A 26,571-nucleotide genomic window follows, 5' to 3' on the forward strand; every position below is an offset into this window, starting at 1 on the left:
AAAGGCCTTGGTAAGCATGATCGACTCTGGGGTCTATTATTTGGTGCTGTCCTTTCTCTGTGGGAATAATACAGTTGAGCGTGGGAGACAGGAAATGCAGCAAATTAGGTTCAGCAGGGGCATTCACAGGAAGGGGCTGGGAAACACTGAACCAAGAAGCCTCTTAGGACCCAAAGGGAACACACTTTGTTCCATTCCTTCTCATTTTCTCCCTCCACCTCTTTTAATAAAAGAGCTGTTTGTTATCCAAGGCGTTTCCTAGAGAAAGAATGGGCTAATATTTTGCTTTGCTTCTGCTGAATGGGCTGTAGATATTTTATTGGCCATCTGTAGTGTGGCACCAGCGAATCAATACATAGGTAGGCAGGAAGCAGTAGCATGTGTGCAATTTTAAGGCATGTGCACAATTTAAGTGAAAGATGATTAAAGACTCAATGTGAGAGCGGAAGATGTGGCTGTGCAGAGCAGCAAGTGGTTCTTCCCTGGACATGGCAGGAGCTGGAAGATGGCCGTGGCACCTTCAGAAGTCTGGGCGATCTTTCTTCAGGGTTTTGTAGTCCGTGGAGACAGCCATGAACTATGGAAGAAGGTGTTGCTGATGATTGATGGTTTGCTCTCCTTGCCCCATTGGAATTACTATGGCGTGATGTGTCATCCCTCAATGCCCACTCCCCAGTCTTTCCAGGGTTCTGACTCTTCCCACTCCACCCGACATTTGACATGGTCCAATTGGACATTTTCTTCATTCTCTTGTTTTTTTAGCTGGGGTGATCAAAACATGTAACCTCCCACATACCTTGTACTGTTCATTAGGACTCAGTTTGTTCCACGGTTCTGGATTATTCTTCCTATCCCAACTGAAAGGGGGAAAAGGAAAGGAAAGCCACATATAATAAGTTTTACACATCTGGATAGTGCCATTGAGTATAACCCTCCCACCCGGAGGCAGGTTTGATTTCTTCATCTTTTCTCCTCAAAGTATTTTATTACGAAGGATTCATCCAGTCACATTCACATCATTTAAAGCACAGGGCTTCCCACTGCAGAATCCTGGGATCCATAAAAGGTAAAGGTAAAGGTACCCCTGCCCGTACGGGCCAGTCTTGACAGACTCTGGGGTTGTGCGCCCATCTCACTTAAGAGGCCAGGGGCCAGCGCTGTCCGGAGACACTTCCAGGTCACGTGGCCAGCGTGACATCGCTGCTCTGGCGAGCCAGAGCCGCACACGGAAACGCCGTTTACCTTCCCGCTGGTAAGCGGTCCCTATTTATCTACTTGCACCCGGAGGTGCTTTCGAACTGCTAGGTTGGCAGGCGCTGGGACCGAGCAGCGGGAGCGCACCCCGCAGCAGGGATTCGAACCGCCGACCTTTCGATCAGCAAGTCCTAGGCGCTGAGGCTTTAACCCACAGCGCCACCTGTGTCGCCCTTAACAAACGATGATTCCCCAGTGGTTCATTGTGCTTCAAATGTGTTTGTCTCTGACCACTGCTCTTCTGAGGCTTCAAAACTCTTATTGGCCCAAGCACTGGTATTCCTAAGCTACGAATAACACAAGAGGGCAGAAAACCAGGCAGGGTCCTCTCTTACTTTGATGGGTTTCTTGGCAGTGGTAGCCAATGTAGGATTGCTCTGAGGCATCATGGAAAATTAAAATGGAGCTCAGTAGACTTGGCTGCCTGATGTAGAAGGCCCAGGGCAACTGCAAACACTGATGGGTCCTGCTGTGGGACACGAGCTGAGCAGCTGCCCCAGGATGCCACATGCTGGTGTTGGTCCAGAAATTACATTACAGCCTGGCTCCAACTACCTAACACCATGGTGCTTTTCTGTGAAGGGAGTCTCTTCTCTTTTTTGAATTACTGTATTACTTGTGAGGTGTATGGAAGTGAAAGCTGGACCATAAAAAAAGCTGATCGCCGAAGAATGGATGCTTTTGAATTATGGTGCTGGAGAAGACTCTTGAGAATCCCTTGGACTGCAAGAAGATCAAACGTCTCCATTCTTAAGGAAATCAGCCCTGAGTGCTCACTGGAAGGACAGATCGTGAAGCTGAGGCTCCAATACTTTGGCCACCTCATGAGAAGAAAAGACTCCCTGGAAAAGACCCTGATGTTGGGAAAGATGGAGGGCACAAGGAGAAGGGGACAACAGAGGACGAGATGGGTGGACAGTGTTCTCGAAGCTACCAGCATGAGTTTGACCAAACTGTGGGAGGCAGTGGAAGACAGAAGTGCCTGGCGTGCTCTGGTCCATGGGGTCACGAAGAGTCGGACACGACTAAACGACTAAACAACAACAACAACATTACTTGTGAATTGGTTGGAAGGTTCCAAGTCCCATGTGTAAAAGACATGAGATCAGTGGCGGGGAGTGAAAGATCTTCCTTATGAATTCACCTCACATGTGGTGATGGTGGCAGAAGTAGCACATGAGGCCAGAAGCATTTGATCTTGTCTGCTGCTTCTGGCATTGTTGATGCTGCTCATATACTTCTAAACTTATCAACATGCTAATGCCTGACCACTGCTCTTGCTGCTCCTCATCCTGTTTCTGCTGTTTCCCAATACAGTGGTACCTCAGGTTACAAACACTTTGGGTTACAGACTCCGCTAACCCGGAAGTAGTACCTCGGGTTAAGAACTTTACGGGAGGCCCTATTAGCTAAAGTAGTACCTCAGGTTAAGAACGGTTCAGGTTAAGAACAGACGTCTGGAATGAATTAAGTTTGTAACCAGAGGTACCACTATATAAGGTGAGCAAGGAGGGTGAGGTCAATCTGCAGCCGGCATCCTTGGAGGACTGGGGCATGGCAGGTCTCTTTTAGCCACCATGAATGGGTTTGTGAATGCTCCTCTTCCAGCATGGCTGCAAGGAGGCAATTGGAAGTGTTTGCTCCAATTTTTAACTAATCACAGGATTGTCCCTGAACCTGAACAAACTATGGTTAGTCTGAAAAATGATTTATGAATTGAAACAAGCCAACATCAAGCCTATGTTTTCAATAAACCATAGTTTAGCCATAGTTTAAGGTTCACACATAATGCTAAACTGTGGTTAACTGAAAATAGAAACAAGCACTTTCATTCTCCTCTCCTGTGGTGAATGAAGGGCACACATGTTCAGAGGTGCTTCTATATACCCTATGGCATACAACTGAACCCTGACATGAAATCTGGATTCTGGAGCTAACCATGAGTCCTGATTTTCAAATTTAGCCTGATATGTAAGCTTCTCAGGACTTGTCTTTAAATGTTGTCATGTACATTAAGAAAAAAGTGTCATGTAAATTAAGAAGAATAAAATGTCTATTGTTGTTCTTGCAAAGGACTAACAAATATCATGAAAATGTGGCCCAGATACAGTTTGAAACCAGGTCCTCCAAGGCCCACACTGACATCTGCACAACCATTTTCTCTTTCCATTGAGTGATAGAGACCAAGGCTATGGTTCTAGCTCCCTGGATTGGGGGTTGGTTTTCAAACATCTGATTTGGTTGTGGCTGCTTTTATCGAGATGTGTACCCTCATATAAATAATGTGTACACACATGAGGGTCCCTCCTCTGAATACACATCTTCCTGCTGCCTTCTGTAGGGGGTGAAGCACCCCCCTTTCCCTCCCCCTCCCCACAATCACAGACTCTTCAGGGTGTTTGGGTGTTTAGCTGCTGACTCTGGTTCCTTAGCAAGTAATGCAACGTGCTAACAAGATGATGGTTGTAAGCCACAAACTGCCAGGTCTTGTTACAATCCTCTTCTGTCGACTGCACTAACCATATAATCAATGTGGAGAGAGAGATTTTTGTTTCGTTTTTTGTTCAGAATTGCCTTTTGAGGCATCAAAGTATTAGAAGTGAACAAGAAACCATTTGAAAATCTTAGTTCAACAACAAGGTGGGGGGTGGGGCGGCTTCTGCAAGGTCAGGCTAAGACATATAGCTGCCTCCCTCCCCCCCCAGCACGTAAAGCTAGCTAAAGAAGAAAATCCCACAAGTGCCTCTCCATGGCCCCAAGAAATGAGAATGAGGCCGCCATTATTCTTTTGCCCTGATAGGGGCTCAGATCAATGATTAACCATTTCCTGCTATGTCATTATGCTAGGGTAGCCACGCGAGTGACCTACGTTACAGAGAACCATCCTCTCTTTTGAAGGGTTATCAGAAGATGGTCTGCTCTTTGAAGGTGTCCTCTCTCTGAGGACTGCCCAGTCCTGGTCTAGTTTAAATAAAAGGAACTTTTAAGAAGAGAAAAAATGAGCCCCGAAGTTGCCCATCAACAATCAGGAGCTCCTGGTCAGCCGACTGAGCAGTCACACAAGTCACCTGGTGTCATCTCAACCACAGTGATAAATGCATTCCCCTTCTCTTTAAATGACATTTATTATTTCCAAATTTGTGCCCAAACATATAAAGGACCACATGCAAATCTCATGCACGTTGGTGTCTTCTATTTGTGCCCAAGAGTAATTTGACAGTGGAACAGCCTACAGTACCAAGGTAATGCATAAAGAATTGTTGGGGCAGCAGTACTGCTTTAGCAATAGCGAGCTCCATATGTTCTAGAGCTAAAACACAATTCTGCATAAATGTGAAATCTAATCTATTTTTTTGGGTGAGGGTACAGAACCATTAAGATGTAAACCGGCAATGAACCTTACTGCCTGAACCGTGGGTGTGAAGTGAGTTCGTTGCATCAGTGATTGTCTCCACAAAAGGCTTGACAATGCTGCACAGAGTGGAGCATGCAGAGGAGCGAGTGGGGCGCCCCGTGAGACTGAAAAGAAACGCACAAAGATTCAACAGAACCAAGGAGATAAGGAACTACACAACCTTTAGAAGACATCTGAAAGCAGCCCTGTATAGGGAAGTTTTTTTTAATGTTTAATGTTTGATTATGTTTCTGTGTGTGTTGGAAGCTGCCCAGAGTATCTGGGGAAACCCAGTCACATGGGTGGGGTATAAAACAACAACAACAACAACAACAACAACAACAACAACAACAACAACAATAATAGATGTCCCAATTTTCATTGGAGAAATGTTGGAGGGTAGGGTTAAATTGACCAAGGGTCTGAATCAGTAAAAGCCAGTTTAACATGTTCACATGGGCTGACTCTCTGTGAAAGGCAGGAATGGGGAACCTCCAGTTCTTGCCAAACTCCAACCTTCATCAGCCCCAGCCAGCCTGGCCAATACTCCCTGGGGGGGGGGCACAGATTTCACCGTCCCTGGTCATAAGGTGCCGCACTTATCCACTGAGCTTTCTGACATGGTTCGGAAAGTAGAATAATTTAGAGCCAGCACTGACAGATCCTGCAGATTGTGAGGCAGTAAAAAGAAGAAGAAAGTGGGGGGGGGGGCGGGGAGCAGAATAGGTGGATGCGAAGCATCATATGATGGAGTGATGGGGAGATTTTGTGGGGTTTTTTTGAAACATTAGACTGAATGAGTCAATAGAGAATACACTGTTGAGAAGAATCACACAATAACTAAAATAGAGAGAGCTAAATGAAGCCCAGGAGAAGATTTCTAGTGTAGTTGTGCGAATTTATCCCATCACAATGAAAAAGTTAATGAAAAAACATGATGCTGAGTATTTCTGAGTTATTCTTTGCCCAGTGCACAAGGATGTAACTTTGCGTCCGTTGGTAGCACCAGATCACACTTCCACTCACCTTTTGAATGGTTTCATGAACTTTGTGGGTGGCTGGGGAGTAGTCTGGGATACCTGAAAGACATCTGCCTAACCTGAGGGCAGAGGCAGCCCTAGACTATCATGGTAGATCAAGTCAACTATTCCCCAATCCCAGTATGTCACCCCTGGAACTGACCAACAACAGTGTCTTCAGACAAAAATATACAAGTCTTAGTCGTGTGCATTCATTTCAGTGGTTTTACTCTGAGAATGACTTAATTGCACTCAGTCCTATCCATATTCAGCTGCATGTGCATCAGGTCTATAAAGTGGCAGGGATCTAACTTGTCTGCATGCCCATAGAATACCTTCAGTCTATGGCGGTTAAGGGTGGAGTCAACAGATACAAAGAGGCTGAAAGGCAAGGTGGGCCACTCAGAGTGATCCTGGTCCCTCGCCATACTCTATGCTTGGATCCAAGTGTGAAAACCCTTACCTCATGGAGTAACTTGCAACTGCTTGAATGAATGTTCATATGCTACAGTCTGCTAGCAGGACGTAGTGGAATTGAATGGTAGGATGTGAAGAGGGAAATTATATTTGAAAAGCTAGACTGGTATGCTAGCATGGAGTGTGCCAACTTTGGTTTAAGTTAAAGATGGCACCCTGGGCTGGTCTCAAGGCTGACCAAGGTGGGCAGGCACCGTGCATCAACGGGGAGCTAAGACAGATTCTGGAAAACTGAGGGAGCTGGGTACAACTTGGCTAAATGAGGATTTCTTGGCTTTTGGAGGCCAGGATGGGTTACCTGACAAAATGTGGTTTTACTAGTGGTCATTGTGGTCAGGCCAGTAAAATGCTGGCAGACTGGCAAGCCTCATTTCTAGATTTTGGTTTCTCATTCATGCAGGGGGACCAGAGAATAAATATGGTAAAATAAAATATATTAAGGTGCTTAGATATTATGGTAACAGAGGCTGTTGTAAGCTGCGTAAGGTATAGACTTGAAGAATGGCATTTTAATGCATATTTACCTGTCAGGCAATGGCCACAGATCGGGTGAAGTGCCCGGGGGAAATAACCTGCATCTTTCCATTTAAATGAATATCCAGGACAACGGCTGACATGATATTGAGGCCTGACAGGAGATGGAAAGCTGACTGTCAGCTGCAGGCCCGTCCTCTTATAATGGGGCAGCGTTAACTCTTTTCAGGTCATCACTGAGCCTAACTCACCATTTAAAATATAATACAATCTTAAAGCAGAGGGAAGATTGTGGGGTGGGGTTTACTTCATTTGAAGCTATAGATGGCAAAACAAAAAAAATTCTTTCCAGTAGCAGACCAACACGGCTATCTATCTGTATATAGATGGCAAAGTAATCCCTGCTTTGGAAGGAACCTGATAGGATGGGAAGACATTTTAAAGAAAATAAACTTGGCTTCAGGAACATGGAGCTGCTGTTGTTATTGTTGTTATAGTGATGACGATGATGATGGTGATGATGATGATTAATCAGCTCCCCCTTCCTCCAAGAAGGTCAGAGGAAAATGCAAAAAGATAAGACAGGGTGTGCCTGCAGCTCACAGTGCAAAATATGCAAAACAAAAGGAAAAAGGAATGGGCAGGGAGGGAGAAAAGGAAACTTTATCTCATATTACCCTTGTCACTGCCCAATGAGGTGAGGCTGAACAGAGAAATAGTGGCTTGTCCAACACTCTGCCCAATACCCAGCACAGGCCCCCTGTATTGATTTATTTTCATTTCTTCTTACTTTGAGTAACAGCAGTCACCTCTAGGTGATCAGCTGTTGCAGGAATAGAGTTGTACACCCCTACACTCTGTTGGCTGCAACCAGGGCTCTGCCATTCTCTTTTCTGTCCTTAAAACATAGCTGGCTTTTTAAGGTTACAGAGGAGATGGGAACCATATGCAGATCACAGAACCACAGACTCACATAATTGTAGATTTGGAAGTGATCCAAAGGGCAGGGGCAGAGGAAGGGGGTGCAGTGGGGGCGGGCTGCCCCGGGTGTCACCACTAAGGGCTGTGACAAAATGCCGGGCGGCACTCACTACAGGGCCTGCAGCATGCCCGAGCCATGCGTCTCTCCAAACAGTCCACCCGCTGCCTGCCCCTCAGCTGTAGGGCAGCTGCTGAGTGGGAGGAGGCAGGCAGACTCCTCAGAGGCCCCGTGGAGCGTCATGCCCCAGCTGGTCCTGCCCCTCGGGCAGCTGGCCCTGGGCAGAGGGCATGAACACTGCCCCAGGCGCCCGATCGGCTTGCTCCACCACTGGCTAAGGGACATCTAGTCCAACCCCTTGCAAATGCAGGAATCTCTACCAAAACATTCCTGACAGATGGCCATCCAAATTCTGTTCAAAAACTTCCAATGAAGGATAGTCCACCACCTCACACTGGAGTCTGTTCCACTGCTGAACAGCTCTTACTGGCAGAAAGTTTTTCCGAATGTTTAGTCAGAATTTCCTTTCTTGTAACTTGAAGCCATTGGTTCGGGTCCTGCCCTCCACAGAAGGAGAAAACAAGCTTGTCCCATCCTCCACATGACAATCCATGATATATTTGAAGATGGCTATCATATCTCTTCTCAGTCTCCTCTCTTCCAGTTGACTCCATCAACTGTTCCTCATAAGACTTGGTTTTCAGACCCTTTATTATCCTGGGGCGGATCTACACTCATGGTTTATAACATTAAGAAAGAGTTAAGGCATGGCTTTCAAAACGTAAGGGTCACATTACATTTTGCTAAGAATGCTAAGAATGTGTTATTAAAATGTGACACCAGAGGGCATTGCAAAGCAACCAGGAACCAGGCAGTAAGAGGAACTGTTATGGAGGAAGAACGTTAAGGTAATGAACTTTTTTAAAACAACAACAACAACAACAGTATGCCCTGGGACGTTTTAGAACAATATAGCTAGTATTGTTTTAATGATGTTAAAAAGGTCAGTGTAGATCCAGCCCTGGTCACACTCCTCTGCACACATTCCGACTTGTTAATATCCTTCTTAAATTGTGGCGCCTAGATATGGACACATTATTCCAGGTTTGGTCTGACCGAAGGCAGAATTTCTGCTAGAAGATTTAGAGCTACATATAGTCAAAACATGTGGGTATTGGATTTGGGACTGTATTAGTAAGCCCCTCCATGACCCACATGGATTCAGTTGTATGCATACAGACTCCATGTAAGATGGCCAGTTATTTAACAGAACATGGTAGGTCGGGGGGGGGGGGCTGTTACCACAACCAAACTCCCTCCATGTGCTTTCACTGTACTCAATTTGAATGCCTTGCCTAGTGCTACAAAGGACTCAGCATGTTGTCTGTGTAAAACAGGGCAGTACTCCTCTCATTTTCCCTTCTGGCCTTAGATTCACTCATTATTGGACTAGAAGGGGAAATAGGGCACTGTGGGTTAAACTACAGAGCCTAGGGCTTCCCAATCAGAAGGCTGGTGGTTCGAATCCCCACGATGGGGTGAGCTCCCGTTGCTCAGTCCCTGCTCCTGCCAACCTAGCAGTTCGAAAACACGTCAAAGTGCAAGTAGATAAATAGGTACCACTCCGGCGGGAAGGTAAACGGCGTTTCTGTGCGCTACTCTGGTTCGCCAGAAGCGGCTTAGTCCTGCTGGCCACATGACCCAGAAGCTGTACGCTGGCTCCCTCGGCCAACAAAGCGAGATGAGCGCCGCAACCCCAGAGTCGGCCACGACTGGGCCTAATGGTCAGGGGTCCCTTTACCTTTACCTTTACTCAGGATTTAAGCTTAAGGGCCACAAAGTCTAAGGCTAGAAAGAGACAAGGAGAGCCCGGTCTACAGCTGCTATAGTACTGCCTTGTTTGACACAAGGCTATGCTATAAAGGCTGTGTATTTCAGTCCCTGCTGTTGGTTCTAGACAGGATGAGGGTGGGACAATCAGGAACATAATGGGTGGACAGCATTGAGGTGGGTGATGGCTACAACGTGAGCAATGATTTGCAGGCAAGTTGTGAGATCCTCGCGCACTAATATCTTGGGATATTGTGGAGTATCCCAACTTGCCTGGGTATAGCTGGAGTAGGTGACTGCAAATCATGACATACTCAGTGGGTAATTCAAATTCTGAATGTGAAAATTTACCTCAGTATTTTAGAACACAAGACACTTTGGCATTTCCTGACTGCTTTGATTTTGGCAGGTATCAAATATGAAATTTCATCAAGCTGTTAACTGTCAAACACTAATACTACCACATGACATCTGTCAAATACAGGCAAATATCCATATGTCAGCTATAATCAAATACGGTCAAATATTATTTATCACATTTTTATCCCAACCTTCCTCCAAGGAACTCATGGTGGTGTACATTATTCTCCCCACTGCCTCATCCTTGTGATAACATTATGATGAAATTCTGAGAGAATACATGGCCCATGGCCATGCAGAGAGCATCATGGCTGAGCGGGCTTTTGAACCCTCATCTCCCTGATTCTAATTTGACATTCTAACCATTACATGATGTTGGCACCAAATAAAGAAATACTATTAAAATGCTGTTGCATGCCAACTGTCAAATATAAAATGCCATTGTGAAATGGCTCTCAAAAATTGTCCGGTACTAAACACTCAGATCAAATACAACCAGGTGTTGTATGTAGATATAAAATATTCAGAAGAAGTCCAGTAAATATTTGAATATTCAGAACACTGTGACTATTTTGCATACCAATTCTCTGATGAGATATTTTCAAGCAAATTGGTTTCAGCTCCTACTACTTGTCTTCTAACTTCCAGTCAAAATCCGCCCCCCCCCACCGCCCAGCAGTCCTTACTCTGAAGCAGTCATAGCTACCTCACACGGGGTGTTAAGGAGAACAAGGACAAGATCTCCATGTGTGAAGCTGAAGAGATGGAATTAAGCCTTCAAAATTAACACTAAAAAAACTTGAGAGACTCCTGTGAACTCCTGTAGCTATGACAACTGGCTGCTGGGGAGACTGCCAGGCATGGAGCCATATTAGAACTCCAGCTGCTTGTAGCTGTGGATCCAAAAGGAGGAAATGAACCGAGCACGTGGGGCCCCTGGAGAAGCCACATTTGCCCTCCGCCACACAGGCACACGCGTGCCTCTCTCCAGGATATTCGGTAATCTATACGGCTGGTCTCACATGTATAGATATTTAGGTATCTGCCTGTCAGTGAACAAGAAACGAATATCCTGCCATCCCATCTCAGTCTACCAGATTCTTTAAAGTCTTTCTCTTTCATTCTGTGCACCCAAACACAAATCCTTTTATGCTAGGGATTTCCAGCCTTTAAAAATAACAAAGCCACCCCATCCTAAAGTTGCACCTTGTACTCTGAGCTGCGGATAAATGAATCTGTCAATTTAGGTTTCTCTCAATTTCCCATTTTTTCCAAGCTTCAATTCAGTCTGCCTATTTCCACAGCAGATTTTTTCTCTTTAAACCCCACAAAAATTAACCTTTTTTGTACAACTTTCTCCTAATATGCACATTTTTAATGAAATTTTGCCCAATACATACATTTTCCTTCATAATTGCTCTATAGTTTACTTATTTTCACACTTGCCCCGATGCACAAATATTTGTATTTTTTTTTTGCATTAAAGATCCCAAATTTTGTAGAAGCACAAAGAAGAATTGCAAGGTATAGTTGTGCTTCAGTTCACATATTGGTTCAGGAAGTATGAATTAGGCAGGTGCAAACTGAAATGTGAATCAAATGAATTTCTCCACATACCCCCCCCCCCCCGCTGTCCCACCTCTGAGCTCCTCTGTGGAGTCTCCTCAGTTATTAATGGTATGAGTTCACAGACCACCTTAGGTCATTCTTTGCCTCTGGTTTGCTTTGTCCATCTAGCTAAGATCCATGTGTGCCTCCTTCTTGTTATTTCTTCCATTGCTGGTTGTCTTATCCATGTATTTTCAAATTAAGTTATGCTGTTGTGCTTCAGAAGAGGCAGGCAATTAGAATTTCATCACTAGAGTGACCTGATGCCAAGCAGAGCAGGGCTCTCTCTTGTATTCCTAATAGATATACAGCAGCAAAGGAAATTTCAACAGGTCCAGCTTGGCTCACCTGTGCAGCGCTGGGAGATGAAAAGCTGACCCATACCAAATTCCATCTTCTAAACAACTATTAAAAGTATAAGTAGGAGCTCTCTTCTCTTTTGCATCTGGCTACCCTAAATTTCACTAAACCTGACCACAGAATTTACATCCCTCCAGCTTTCCTGTTCATTCCATTGGGATGGGAGAGAAATTCTATTCAGTTTGCATTTAAAAGTGAACTTTCTGAAACAATATGCAGACCAAAACACAGCCATCTTTTGAAATTCACACTGTTCCATATTCTGCTGTGTGGTTCTCCAACCAAGTAATGTGCACAAAAATGCATATATTCATGAAAATAACATAGAAAAATGCATTATATTATGGGAAATTGGTTTGCAAAAATGTGTATATTAGGCAAGACTGCATACGAAAATGAATATTTTAAGAGACGTTCACACTAAAATGCTGATGAATTTTCATGATGAGGTTTTTAAAAAACAAAAGTTGATGTGGAAAATTTGAGATCTGAATGTAAGGTTGGAAAAACCTTTTCATAAACCGTGCTGAGGTTTCATTACAATCAAGCAGTATATAAACATTGTGAAATAAATGATATAATATAATAAATAAAAATGAGACACTGAGAGAAACGGAAATAGACAGATTCGGTCACCGCTTCATTCCATTGTGTCCTTCCTCAGCCCTGTCCCAGAAAACACTGCTGTCAATACACAATAATAAGAGCAGCCTACCACCACAGACAAACAAACCAACAAGCCAACAAGCCAACATCCTTCTCCAGAATGGCCCGGTGCATTTGGCAGCAATGCAGCTTGATCTGCAGCATATGAAACATTCCATGGCAAGGAGCTAAAGATGGTCACCTACTAATGTCTGTGGTGAGATGTATTTAACACTGTGTCCCCCTACCAGTCCCTACCTTGGGATGTGGGTGGCACTGAGCCTCTTGGGCTTGCCAATCAGAAGGTCAGCGGTTCGAATCCTTCCGATCGAATACATAGCAGCAGGTTATACCGAGCAAGTGTCAGTCAATTTGGGACAGGAACATCCTTAGCTAGTCTACTCTCTTCTGGTACTTTTAAGGATTTAATATGGGAAAGTATGGTATTGGCTCTAACTCCAGTGTGCCCAACTCTCCTAGCAAGAGGAATACATGCTGGTCATTTCTGCACTACCGTCTCCAATCATCATGGAAGTCCTGGAGGTAGAGGTAGAGGTAGAGGTAGAGGTAGGGCCAGGGCTAGGGCTTAGAGCCAAGGCCAGGACCAGGACCAGGACCAGGACCAGGACCCAGGCAAGGTTAGGGCTTAGAACCAGGGCTAGGGCTAGAGCCAGGGTTAGGGTCAAGGCTTAGAACCAGGTCTAGGGCCAGGACTTAGAGCCAGAGGAATATTTAGCATCTTCCTGAATGACAATCCCCAGGATTCTTTGCAGGAAGTCATTTCTTTAAGAAGGTATCAAACTGCCATAGCAATATTAGTTGATTCAGCTGCAACTGACAAACACAGATATCCCTCTGGTGTAAAACTGATGCAAGTTTGTAGTTTAGACATGCCTATGAGCTGCTGAAGACACACTGTGGTTCAAAAGAAAAAAAAGATAACAGACAATGGTTTGACTGTAAGGAGAAAAGGATTGGTGGACCAGGGCTTGAGATCTTTCAGATCTTGGAGATAGGACTATGAGATTTCAAGAGACACCAGCTAAGCTGGTGGGGTGGGGTGAATCTGTCTTTGTCATTTCATCTCCTAAGGGTGATTGTTGTTGAAACATTAAGTATCTCAGAGCTGTTTTTCATTTTAGCTTTGAGGTATTTGTGAACAAGCAGCTCATGATGTGGGTTGGGACGGGGAGAGGTTAAGCCCAAAAAACAGTCCTGGAGATCAAGGCCAGGAAAGTTCCCATGAGAAACTCTTTCCCACACACTCATGAACTCCTTCCTGCTCCTTTAACACTTTGGCCCTAGACAGGAAGCAGGAGACCAAACTTTCCATGTGGGAATCAGGCACTGATGATAAAAGAAGGCACTTGCATTGACAATGGCAGAGAAAGCAAATCTGGATGTTTTTACCTCATCCCACATCCGTGCTTGGGGTTGTTTCCAATGTTAGTCCTACTCAGATTAGATCCATTTGAATTAATGGACCCAAGACATTTATGGTTCATTAATTTCAATGGTAGCAACCCTTGGGTTTTATTTTTTCCTTCATTGCTTTAGCCAGAACCAGCAGTTAGTAGTGACAGACCTTTGCTGGGAGGACTCAGAAACTGTTAAGGGGATTAGCCCCAGTTTCCACTACACAGAGAGGGTAGGGGGCATGAGAAAGAGAGAGAGAGAGAGAGAGAGAGAGAGAGAGAGAGAGAGAGAGAGAGAGAGAGAGAGGTGCTACAATTCCCTGACCACCCTAGCACAGGGGATTTGGGTTCAGATCTACACAGATAATAAATAGAAATTGATGACATGAGTGGTGGAAATAACCGCCTTTGCCTTGGAAGTCCCTCCCCCTATTTCCTGGCTTTTGAAGCTGACTGTGGTTATACAGTGGAAAGGGAAAGCACACTGTACATTCTCTAGGACATGGTCTTCTCTTGTCTAGGGGCGCAATGGGACTAGGAGGGCCCATGGAGGGCCCTACAAAAATCCAGAGCTGGCTTTGCCAATGCCTGTTAAGAGGCTGGTGAACATCCCCAGACGTCTGTTCAAGTGTTGTGTGCACAGCTCAATCCCAGGCACAGGGGCTCTAGAGCTGATAATTGCTTTGCTAAGTGCCCTGGGCAGATGGTGTCAAATTGAATCAATGATAGTTTTAGCAGAAGCAAACAGATATTATAAAAGCATTAGGCATCTTCAAAGGGTGACTCACGGTGCACTTGCCAGAGGCTCAGCGGCCTGGTGTTTGGCAGGCAGGCACAGGCAACTGAGAGAGAGGGATGAATAGCCATTTCCCCCTTTGCTGTTCCTTCCTCCATTTTTTTCCAGGGCAGTTTTGCACAGGTGCAAACTGCAAATCCATCCATTAGTTCCACCTTGGCTATTTGCCAGTATGCTATTGGGGAACTACAGGGTCCCAATAGCAGAATGGAACAACCAGTTATTGGGACTGTGCAAGGGCTTGCAGTGGTGTCAGGGCAGGTCAGTCACACCCACTGTATAGACTCTGCCCCGCTGCAATGTGGAAAGCAGTGCTGGAATGATGGGGTTGGGAGATGTAGGTCTATAGTTCACACATGTACGTGGCTTGATTACCTGTTTGCTGTACACTTGATGGCTGCTTCATCTTGTGGGAATGTTCAGGGGTGCAGGAGAGGATATATTGACTGATTATATCCTTATCCAACTTGTGTTAACAAGTTCCCAAAATATCAGCAGAGTAAAACATTCCCCTTTATCTTAACTTTGCAACGGCAGCGTTTGCTCAGGCTTGCTTAAGCCTCCCCGAGTGGCTGGGGAAACCCAGCCAGATGGGTGGAGTAGAAATAAATTATTATTATTATTATTATTATTATTATTATTATTATTATTATTATTATTATTCAGAGGCACCTTTTGCTTTCAAAATTAAGCACTGGCTAGACCTTCTTGACATAATTTTGAGAACATGGATCTGTTTCTTTAAAAACTATTGAAACATATGGTGATACCCTCAGCTAAACATTATGCTAGAATTACTTGGTCACTTCCATCTATGTCTACTGACATCACTCTTTCACGATCGCCAAAGAGTCTTCCAGGTGATCGTAAGAGGTGCTTTGGCGATAGTTAAAGGCTGGTGCCAAAGCACCTCTGGGAGGCTGTGCCTGCAGCCACAAGCGAGGGAGAAAGGGGGTGGGTGGGTGGGCAGGCAAGTGATGACAGGGGAAGGGGGTGAGGGGCATGGATGTGTAGCAGCACCTATTTTTCTTGGGGGGGGGGACCACTGGCTGCACCTGTAGAGAGGGCACTACCCTTCCATTTCTTCTGAAAAATAAGTCCCCCTGGTCTGGGGGGAAAAAAGTGGGAAGAAGCGCAGGGAGAATTCAGGATGACTATGATTGAATGATGGGGTGCCACTAGGGGCGCATTGGAAGATGGCCGACAATAACATCTCTCCAACCCACACGAGGTAATTAAGAGGCTGTGATGGGAGTAAGCAGCCTCCCGCCCGCCCCAAGCGAGTGGGGGGGGGACTGCCCTTGCCTGCTGTGCCCTATACCACCCCCGAACTCGAGGGGGTGGGGGCACTAGGCAGAAAGCCCTTGTGTGGACCTTGGCTCTCCTGGACGCTGTCTCTGATTCGCACCTCTAGCTGCAGCAACTTCAAAAGAAACAATTAGGAGGAAGCTAATGCACATATTTCAAGGAAGAATGGGGAGTAAAGACTGCTAATTGAAGAGATCTCTGAGAAAGAAGATGGGTCGGATAAACAGGAATATATCATGAGAAGACACACCAAGGCTCGGTATGTCGGCAACGGGACTGGATTGGGGGGGGGGGACTTTCCTTTCTTTTCTCTATGTGATTAACCAAGAATCCCCCCCCACACACACAAGTCAGAAATGCCGCTTAAATGATCTAAGCTGATGATTTAAGACTGTGTGGAGTTAATTTTCTAACCAAAAGCATGTTTTAAGGAGATCGTGGAAAGTATAAGAGCTTTGGGATGATGCAGTAAAAAACAGCGTCACCATTTTGGCAAGTTCTGTCGAAAGACTTATGTCTGGGAGGAGGAATGGATCTGCTTTCATATTGCGGGTGAGCCTCCTCAGAGGACTAAAAGAAGGTGACAGATTTGCGAAGATTAATGATGGAAAGAGTGCTTTTATTTATGGAAGTGATGATATATGGAAACCATCTCGATATGGTGATTGGATGAACGGAAAAATTCACACAGGATTATAACTGGTCTTTACTTGCTTAAGGAGATTATCAGAAGAGATCACAAAGAAAAAAGATAAATATATGAATAAGATGAGACGTGGGAACAGCAAGATAGGACTGGATAGAAATATGAACATTATTTGGACAGATTTGTGGATATTAACGCAGCAGTAAGAAGATGATTGGAATCCCCTTCAGAACTTGAAATATGGGTACCCCCAACAAAAAATTAAAATTCAGCTTTGTAATTTGGAATTTATGTGATGTGATTTGATTTGATTGGTCGGTTAATAAATATATATTTTTTAAAAAAAGACTATGATTGAATGATGGTATTGTGTGGATGCCCCACCATAAATGAGTGAACAACGCATTACAAATCCACACAGGTCTATTAATAGCACCAGGCCTATTACTATCTGTATTTTATTTATGTTTTGCAACTATCAGTGAATGATCTGGAAATGTTATTATATTTTATTCTGTAAACTTTGCGAATGTGAGTCGTTTTGAGCATGGTTTAGCATAGGAAAGTGGCATACGAATAAACTGATGCCTGCGACTATGCTGCGACTAACTCATTCTCTTTGCAACCGAGTAGTGAACTCCCTCCAGAAACGTACCTGACGTCCGGGCTGTAGATGGCCAGCCTCAAAAGGTAGAGGGCAGCGCTGCCCAGTCCGAGTCCAATGAAGCCAATGAGGGGGATGAGCTGGAGAGAGAGAGATGAAAACTACGTAAATAAAATGAATATTTATCAGGGGGACTGGGGAGTTAAAGGGAGCCCTGACACATCAGGAGATTTACAGGGAAAATATGGCACAGCAATCGTATAGCCAAGCTCTAGTACACAGTGTAGCTGTCAGTTTGAGTGACTGAATTAAAAGAGGGGGAGAAAAATAGACATATCTGGGGGAGGAATTGGATCTGGGGATGAGAAATTGCCTGCCACTCCCCATAGCTCCCGGGATGGGGGAGAGCAAGGCCTCTTAACACTGGATATTGGATCATATTGGTGGGTGAGTGGGGAAGTCTAGGGGCAGAAGAAGGAAGCATGTATTTTCTCCCTCTGCCTGCTGAGCCCTGAGGGAGATGGTTATGAGGGGCGTTTTGTCACCAGCGATGTAACTGATGGAGCTGTGGTTGCTATTTGTGGGAGATGAGAAGATGAGCACCTTTGTCTGGTAAATGAAAGCCATTATTTATTGTGAAACACTTAGTATCTTCACTTTTGCACTACTCCATCCAACTCAGATTGATTTTTATCAATCCGCTTACCCATTCTTGACCTCTCTTGTTCACACTGAGTTTTCTTCCTCACACCCCAATCCAATCTTCCTTCCTTCCTTCCTTCCTTCCTTCCTTCCTTCCTTCCTTCCTTCCTTCCTTCCTTCCTTCCTTCCTTCCTTCCTTCCTCAATGTCATTGAGGAATGCTTAATGGATTAATGCTTATTTCTGGTACCGGCATTCCTACAGGAATGTCTCCTTCCACACAGTCCTGCCATCCATTCAGGACAAGGAAGTGGGCAGCCCTTTAGCATATCCTCCCACTGTCTTAAGTGTCACTGTTGTGAAAGTGTGGTGAAGGGCCTTGCCCACTGTGGCACCCAAGACATGGAGCATGCTGTCAGGTGAGATCCAACTGGCTTCCTCTTTACAGGACCAGATTATGGAATGAGGTTTAATTAACACAGAATCTAGGGATATGGCCTTCTGGAAAGGAATAATCATTCTAACAATTTAATAATAATAATAATAATAATAATAATAATAATAATAATAATAATAATTTATACCCCGCCCTCCCCGGCCAGAGCTGGGCTCAGGGCGGCTAACATCAGTAAAATTACAATAAAAACATAATGGGGGGGACCAATTTTAAATACAGGTTAAAATGCAATTTAAAATTTCAGCTTTCTTTCAACTTTTTTAATATATAAAAAGTTCCTAGTCCATATGGTTACAACAGTCTGAAAGTACATGGGCAATACATGATTAAATCTTAAATGCTGATATAGAGGACATGGTAGAGAAAGTTTTCTACTGGTCAGGAGGCATAGCTGCATCCTTGCTTTCCCCCATGTACAGTGGTACCTCAGGTTAAGTACTTAATTCGTTCCGGAGGTCCGTTCTTAACCTGAAACTGTTCTTAACCTGAAGCACCACTTTAGCTAATGGGGCCTCCCGCTGCGGCCGCAACGCCAGAGCATGATTTCTGTTCTCATCCTGAAGCAAAGTTCTTAACCCGAGGTACTATTTCTGGGTTAGCGGAGTCTGTAACCTGAAGCGTATGTAACCTGAAGTGTATGTAACCCAAGGTACCACTGTATTTTGTAAAGAAATCTTTTCTCTTTGCTTGCCTTGAATATCTAGTCAGGGTCACAACTGGACCACCAACTGAAGCTGAAGGAGAGCACTTCATGACACCAGATCTACTTGTGCCTTGAGTGACCATAGTGGATCCAGAAGAACCCCCAAACTGAGCACCAGCCCCTTTAGAGGGAATGCAACCCTATCTAAAACAGGTTGACCCGACTAGTGCAGTCAAAAGAACCAGATGGAGCTTCAGTTTAACCAGCATTTATCCAGTCCATCACTGAGTCTGGACCATCCACTGTCACAGCTGCAGAGGCAAAGGATAAATAGAGAGGTGTTTCATCTGCATATTGATGACAATGCCGTTCAAATTCCCGGATGATCCTACTCAGTGGTTTCATGTAGGTGTTAAACAGCATGAGGTATAAGGCTGACCTTTGACACCCCACATTGGAGGGTCCATAGGGTGGAGCATCACCTTCTGGAGATGTCCATCCCAAATACTCCCAGCTAAGTATTCTCAACCAATCAAGCTGGGCATTACTGGTTGCTGGTGGTGGTTTGGAATGGGGCATAAGGCTCGACACAGATGACTGCTGCTGCTTTTAAGAGTGTTGAAAGTGATATGATAGAGTATGGTTGCTTTTCATGTTGTGTATCCCATCCCAACTTTTGCCTCTGGTAAACAGGTTTTGCAGATTTGGGTAGTGTCACAAAAGCTTGCAAAACTGGTTTGATCAGAGACTACTGTGGAACATACAGGAAGGGGAACAATCCTATTTCCACTATCTGATGCAAATATTGCTTGCTTTCCAGCCAAACGTGATGTCCAGTGCTGAATACTCTGCCTGCCAATAGTTTGATTCTGAGGCTGTTTTCTACAGCAACACTTCTCTCCAAATCCCTACAACACACGTGCACACTCACATACACAAAATGTTTACGTTTGCTTGCCTCTTGGGCTCCAGCTACCATCCCTATTTAACGAAGCTGCCCTGAACGCCAACAGCTTTTGTATCCAATTCCAAGGTAATTTCCTTCCTAGCCTGCTATATGAATCCCCAGGAGGCTGAAGGTGCAAAGCCTCAATCCAAACAGATACAGCAGCCGCTTGACCTTTCCCAAATTGCACTGGCCCCTCATGCCCAGCTAGATGTTTGGAGCATAATGAACCTCTGTGTCTCCCCCCCCCCTGCCCTCTAGGAAACAAATAGCCAGGAGTTTATAATCCTAACTATTGCCATAGAAGCAAATCAAAACATTGCCTACCCCAGAACACAGAGTGGAATCTGGGAAGTAGAGGGGCAAGGCATTCACATAAATATGAGTTTTCTGATTGATTACGGGCTGTGATCTTTGACAGGGCTAGGAATCCAGGTACTGAAAGCTCTATCTGTTGGGGTATATATCCCAAAGATATTTTGTTCTAAGATCCCCCCAAAAAATGTCACTTCACATAATTTTCTCTGAGGGTTGATGTAACACAAGGGGAAAGAAAGGGTTGGGAATAAGGATTCATAGGTTTTATTCCCATCATGGAATATTTTATTCCAGTCCAGAAGGGGCCATGGCTCAGCAGTAGAGTACCTGCCTTGCATGCAGAAGGTCCCAGGTTCAATCCCTAGCACCTCCAGGTAGGACTTGGAAAGATCCATTCCTGAAGGAGCATTCCTGAGCAGCCACTGCCATGAGCTTGATGGGCCAATGGTCTGACTTGGTATAAGGCAGGGCAGCTTCCTGGGTTCCTATCCATTTTTAATCTCCCATTGGGAGACTTGTTGGCATCCTTCTGGAATCTAGAATAATTTGGCCACCATGAACTCCACAACTTTGCTTGTGACCAGGCAGCGTCCCATTCATTTCCCCATTTTCTTTTAACATCTCAGCATGCTCAGTCTGAGGCACGGCTACCCTCCCCACCTCACACCCTTTGGCGCATCCAACTTTCAGCAGACGCCAGGTGCGATTCAGGAGGTTAGAGTTGTCGAGAAATAATGATTTTCCTTTTTTCACATTGTGTGCCGGCCCCATGCCAGGTGGACCTGGCAGTGGCTTCTAGCTGAAACACACCGGATAATAAAGAATGACGCCACAGTCCCAGGGACTTCTGGCACCTCTGCAGAGAGTCAGGGATTACAGACGTATTTCACCATCTGCTGCTGGCGTCTTCTGGGTTATTAATTCTGGGGGAACATCTGAGGATGGGCAACTCACTGGGGATAAACGTATGAATTTGGCTGCCACTGGGAAGAAAGCTGCTGTGGCTCTATGGCAGTGGGCATGTGAGCCATGCAGAGGATAGAAGAATGTTGCACTGCTGGTAGGTTTTCCAAACGGCTTTCCTGTTCTCCAGGATTTCAGAGGATGCAAGTTGTTCGACCTCAACCCACCCCATTCAAAAGCCTTTTGAAGTGTGAGTTCCAGAAAGTATCTCAGAAAATGTTGTGTAAACAAAGCATGAGGGCCGCTTAATATTTAAATTTAGCCATGAAGGCTCTCAGATTGTCCTCTTCTGTGTTTTCTAAAGGCTTAGCAAAGGGTGCTAGTTTTTAAGGGATCCAACAAGATAGGAAGTTGGCGGAAGTAGCAGCCACAGTGAGACTGCTCCCCATATTAGTTCAGAGAAAAGGTGAGGAATAGGCTTGTATAACATTATGCATGGCATGGAGAAAGAGGACAGGGAAAGGTTTTTCTGCCTTTCTCAGGACATCAGAACTCGGGGGCATCTAGTGAAGTGGAATGTTGGGATATTCAGGGCAGGCAAAATGAAAGGAATTCCTTCCCACAATCACAGAGCTAAACTAGTGAATTTGCTCACACATGAGGTGGTGGTGGGCACCAACTTAGCTGCCTTAAAAATAGGATTAAACAAACTCATGGAGGAGAAGGCTACCCATGGCTACTAGCCAGTCAGAGGCAGCATACGTCTCCATCCCAGAGGGGAGAGTACTGTTGCGTCCAGGTCCTGCTTGCAGGCTTCCCACGGGAATCTGGTTGTCCACTGTGAAAACAGGATGGGCCAGATGGGCCACTGGCCAGATCCAGCAACAATCTACAAATGTTATTATGTGATGCACTAGTCTAATTTAAAAAATAAACTTAAATAGATAGATTGATAGATGATAGATAGATGTCAAGGCCGTGGATAAGCAGGGCTGCTTTACTTCAATGTGAGGTAGGCCATACATCACAAAAATTCCTGACATGTCCTGGTGTCCGGGTGGAAAAATGGCATCGTGGGGGAAATGGCGTCAGGAGCAAAATGTCAGGGAAAACCCAGATGTATGGCAACGCGATGGAAAACCACTGTATTTGGGGGGATGCGTGTGGTGCTGTGGTCTAAACCACTGAGCTTCTTGGGCTTGCTGATCAGAAGGTTGGCGGTTCAAATCCCCACAACGGGGTGCGCTCCCGTTGCTCGGTCCCTGCTCCTGCCAACCTAGCAGTTCAAAAGCACCTCAAAGTGCAAGTAGATAAATAGGTACTGCTCCAGCAGGAAGGTAAATGGCGTTTCCGTGTGCTGCTCTGGTTTGCCAGAAGCGGCTTAGTCATGCTGGCCACATGAGCCAGAAAAACTGTCTGTGGACAAACACGGGCTCCCTCGGCCTGTAAAGCAAGATGAGCACCGCAACCCCAGAGTTGTCTGCAACTGGACTTAACTGTCAGGGGTCCTTTACCTTTTTATTTTTACCCACAAAAACTCAACAGCTTTGCGGGTGTCGGGAGTGTTACCTCTTGAAATATGCAGCCCTAGGTACATAGGTCTCCTTAAGGAGCTATAGGAAATACCTAGGGAAGATCTTGCTTTCTGTGACAGGCCCTTGTTGCACACTAACGCCACAGGGGCAGGAAGAAGGGAGAGAGCTGGTTCCTAGATGGCTATGCTTCCATGCTATGGCTGTCTCAGGCGAGCCCTGCCCACCTCTCAGAGCGTGCCGCTGGCCCTGGCTGGCTGGTGAGAGGCACATCCCAGCGGAGGTGGCCTGGAGTGAAATCCTACTGTGGACAGGCTGGGGTAGGCTGCCCAATGGATAGAACGTTGCCCTATGCTGCACTGAACCAGTGATGTGCTGTCATCAGTAAAGTTGTGGCCGTGCATAGCCCACTCTCCTGTCTCTGGCTCGTCATTGCTCCCAGACTCCTACATTCTTGTGAGGATGTGACCTGAGTACTTGTGCAGGTTTCTTCCTGACTCCTCTTTTTGCATGTTTTCAGATGTATGTGTCCCCGCCCCCCGCCAACTTGATGGAATTACCTAATTCAAATTACGAAAAAGAAAATGAAAGGGAATGAAGAAAGGAAAGGTAGAGAGGTGGGTGGGAAGAGCAAGTACAATTTACTATGGCACTAAGACTTGTGTTTTAGTGACAGAACATCTGCTGTGCGCACAAGAGGCCTCAGGATCCATCCCTGGGATCTCCAGTTAGGGCTGGAAAAGACTCCTTCTCTGAAGCCCTGGAGAGCCAATGCCAGGCATTGCATACCTGCCAAGTGTCCCATTTTTACACATGAGGTCATGGTGGCCATTTTGGGTGCTGTAATCTTGCTTGCTCTCATGGTGCGCTCTTGCCCCCCCCCCCCAAGCATTGGGGAGAACTGTGGCCTTGTGCAGCAGTCAAAAATGTGTGTTTCGGGGCACCGCATGAGATTACGCCCCCAAAAAGTGCTTTGAAGGGGCAAGAACACCGCGCGCTACTCATCTGGGAGTGTGTCCTGGGACTCGACTATACAGCTGCAAATAAAACATTTTAAGTGTGTTGTAAAGTGCAATATCTCCTGCCAACCTAGCAGTTCGAAAGCACATCAAAGTGCAAGTAGATAAATACGTACCACTCCGGCAGGAAGGTAAATGGCGTTTCCGTGCTCTGCTCTAATTTGCCAGAAGCAGCTTAGTCATGCTGGCCACATGACCCAGAAAAACTGTCTGTGGACAAACGCCAGCTCTCTCGGCCAGTAAAGCGATATGAGCGTCATAACCTCAGAGTCAGTCACGACTGGACCTAATGGTCAGGGGTCCCTTTACCTTTAAAGTGCAATATATGACACTAGATGGCGACAATGAGCTATGGCAAATTCAATATATTTTTCAAAACGTTTTTTGAAAAAGCTTTTTCAGAGCGTTTTTTATATGCATGTAGATTCCGCCCTGGTATCAGTCAGAAAAAGTTGGGTAGTATGTCATTGCAGACAGTGCTGAGGGTGGAGGATTTATGGTTTGTCTTGTCATAAGGCAACTTCCTGTGTTCTTATTTTGCTGAGAACTCTAGTCTAGAGACATGGTGGTGCCCTCCATTTATTACTGGACTTCAACTCCCAACAGCCCCCACATTGTCTGGCCTTGTCTCTTCCCTTGCCCTAGGAGTAGGAGACAGCAAAATGGTGAAAGAAGAGCAAAGGATGCCAGTCATGGAAAGAGAGTGCAGGAGTGTGGCTGCCATGTAGGAATTACTGGATTTGGGACTTTTCTCCTGGCTTTGGGCGTACAGATCGAGTACAGTGGTACCTCGGTTAAGTACTTAATTCATTCCGGAGGTCCGTTCTTGACCTGAAACTGTTCTTAACCTGAAGCACCACTTTAGCTAATAGGGCCTCCTGTTGCTGCTGCCGCGCTGCCACCGCACGATTTCTGTTCTCATCCTGAAACAAAGTTCGTAACCTGAGGTACTATTTCTGGGTTAGCAGAGTCTGTAACCTGAAGCGTATGTAACCACTGTAAATCAATGAAAATAACTGAGGTTCTGCCCCCCCTAACATTAAGCCTGCCCCCTATTATCAATCCTGGCTATGCCCATGCTCCTGATCCAGATTTTTCTTCTTCTACTTGCACAAGACAACTATAGGACCAAGTCTCTGCTACTCTGAGAAAGAGAACTTCATAAAATCCCATCACCACCAGGCAACACAGCTTCTGCTTCTCATCAGCCTTGCTTTGTGACAACGGCATGTTTCTGCTCTGTTTCTGTACCACCAGCAGAGTTCTGGGGTTGCAAGCCTTTTCCTTCCTTCCTTCCTTCCTTCCTTCCTTCCTTCCTTCCTTCCTGCCTGCCTGCTCAGTTGGCGGTAGATGTGGAGTTGGCATTAATCATAGGCTGAGGCAGTTGGGCTCCCTGGGAAGTGCAGCCACACAGCAGCAGGAGAAGCTGTTGCAAGGTGAAAATGCTGATCCACATGGATGGTGCAAAGAACAGCTGATGGTGGATAATGGATGGTGTGTCAGGGCTGCACCAATCCCCCTACTTCTTTCAACCTATCAGAGGCAGGCAGAGCTTGGCGCTCACAGTTAACCCTTTGCACCCTCTCCAACTGCTGCTATTTCCCAGGGACACTCCCGGTTTTCTAGCATCTGTCTCTGGTAAATCATTGTCTCCTTTTCTCTCCTTTTTGCCTCTGTGGGACGAATTTGGGAATGCCCTTTTTAAAACGTTGATAGTGGGTGCAGATGTGCACTAGAGTTTGCTTGCTTCCTCACTCCCCCATAATTGCTTACCCAAATAGGAAATCTTGGTGAATACAGTGGTACCTCGGGTTACAGATGCTTCAGGTTACAGACTCTGCTAACCCAGAAATAGTACCTCAGGTTAAGAACTTTGCTTCAGGATGAGAACAGAAATTGTGCAGCGGCGGCGGCGGTGTGGCGGCAGCAGCAGCGGGAGGCCCCATTAGCTAAAGTGGTGCTTCAGGTTAAGAACAGTTTCAGGTTAAGAACGGATCTCCAGAATGAATTAAGTTATTAACCTGAGGTACCACTGCATTTAGGGACGCAGGTGGCGCTGTGGGTAAAACCTCAGCGCCTAGGACTTGCCGATCGCATGGTCGGCGGTTCGAATCCCCGCGGCGGGGTGCACTTCCGTCGTTCGGTCCCAGCTCCTGCCCACCTGGCAGTTTGAAAGCACCCTTAAGTGCAAGTAGATAAATAGGTACCGCTTTCTAGCGGGAAGGTAAACGGCGTTTCCGTGTGTTGCTCTGGTGCCGGTTCGCCAGAGCAGCTTTGTCACGCTGGCCATGTGACCCAGAAGTGTCTGCGGACAGCGCTGGCCCCCGGCCTCTTAAGCGAGATGGGTGCGCAACCCTAGAGTCTATCAAGACTGGCCCGTACGGGCAGGGGTACCTTTACCTTTACCTTTACCACTGTATCTGAGTTGCAACAAGGTGACTTCAGGGTGTGTGTAAATACTGAGGGGACAATTTCAGAAGAAAAATTCTTCCAAAGGCTCCTCTGGACGACCTGTTTGTTCAGCAGCCATCCTGATTTACTGGCACAAAGCTTTTAAAAACATGCAATAGATTAGACTATGCGTTAGCACCCAGTGCTTGTTCCACACAGAGCAGACCATTGAAATGAATAGATAAGATAACTTAAGGTGTTTTTTTTTCATTTTCCGTGGGTCTTCTCTGAGTAGGATATGACTGTATGTTCAGTCTGTATTTAGCATTTGTTCTGATTTGTTTGCAGGGAGCTTTGACGACAACGAGCATTTGCCCTGCATTCATCCTGATTCCCTTGCAGGGTGTTCATTAGGGTTATAACCAGCAGCAGAGGGGTAGGCAGCGGGTGGATCATTTGGGGCAGCGCAGAGCCTGCGGGCAATCAAGCCACCGCGTCACTAGGAGAGATGCTTGGCTCGGCTGCGCTACAGGCCCCGCAGTGAGTGCATTT

The 26,571-nt window shown here is 45.8% G+C and overlaps 1 protein-coding gene across 1 annotated transcript in view; it reads right to left on the reverse strand.

The window, feature by feature from the left end:
* Positions 1 to 280: 280 nt before the first annotated feature.
* Positions 281 to 26,571, reverse strand: part of NDUFA4L2 (NDUFA4 mitochondrial complex associated like 2) — a 30,962-nt gene continuing 4,671 nt past the window's right edge. The window contains exons 2-4 of the mRNA XM_081900785.1: positions 17,221 to 17,309; positions 797 to 857; positions 281 to 577 (exon numbers count right to left, since the gene is read on the reverse strand). Of these exons, the coding sequence (XP_081756911.1) occupies positions 521 to 577; positions 797 to 857; positions 17,221 to 17,309 (207 nt within the window). The 3' untranslated portion in view covers positions 281 to 520. The remainder of the gene's footprint in view (positions 578 to 796; positions 858 to 17,220; positions 17,310 to 26,571) is intronic.

This window comes from Podarcis melisellensis (assembly GCF_964234715.1).
Source record: "Podarcis melisellensis genome assembly, chromosome: 2".
Classification (NCBI taxonomy): Eukaryota; Metazoa; Chordata; class Lepidosauria; order Squamata; family Lacertidae; genus Podarcis; species Podarcis melisellensis.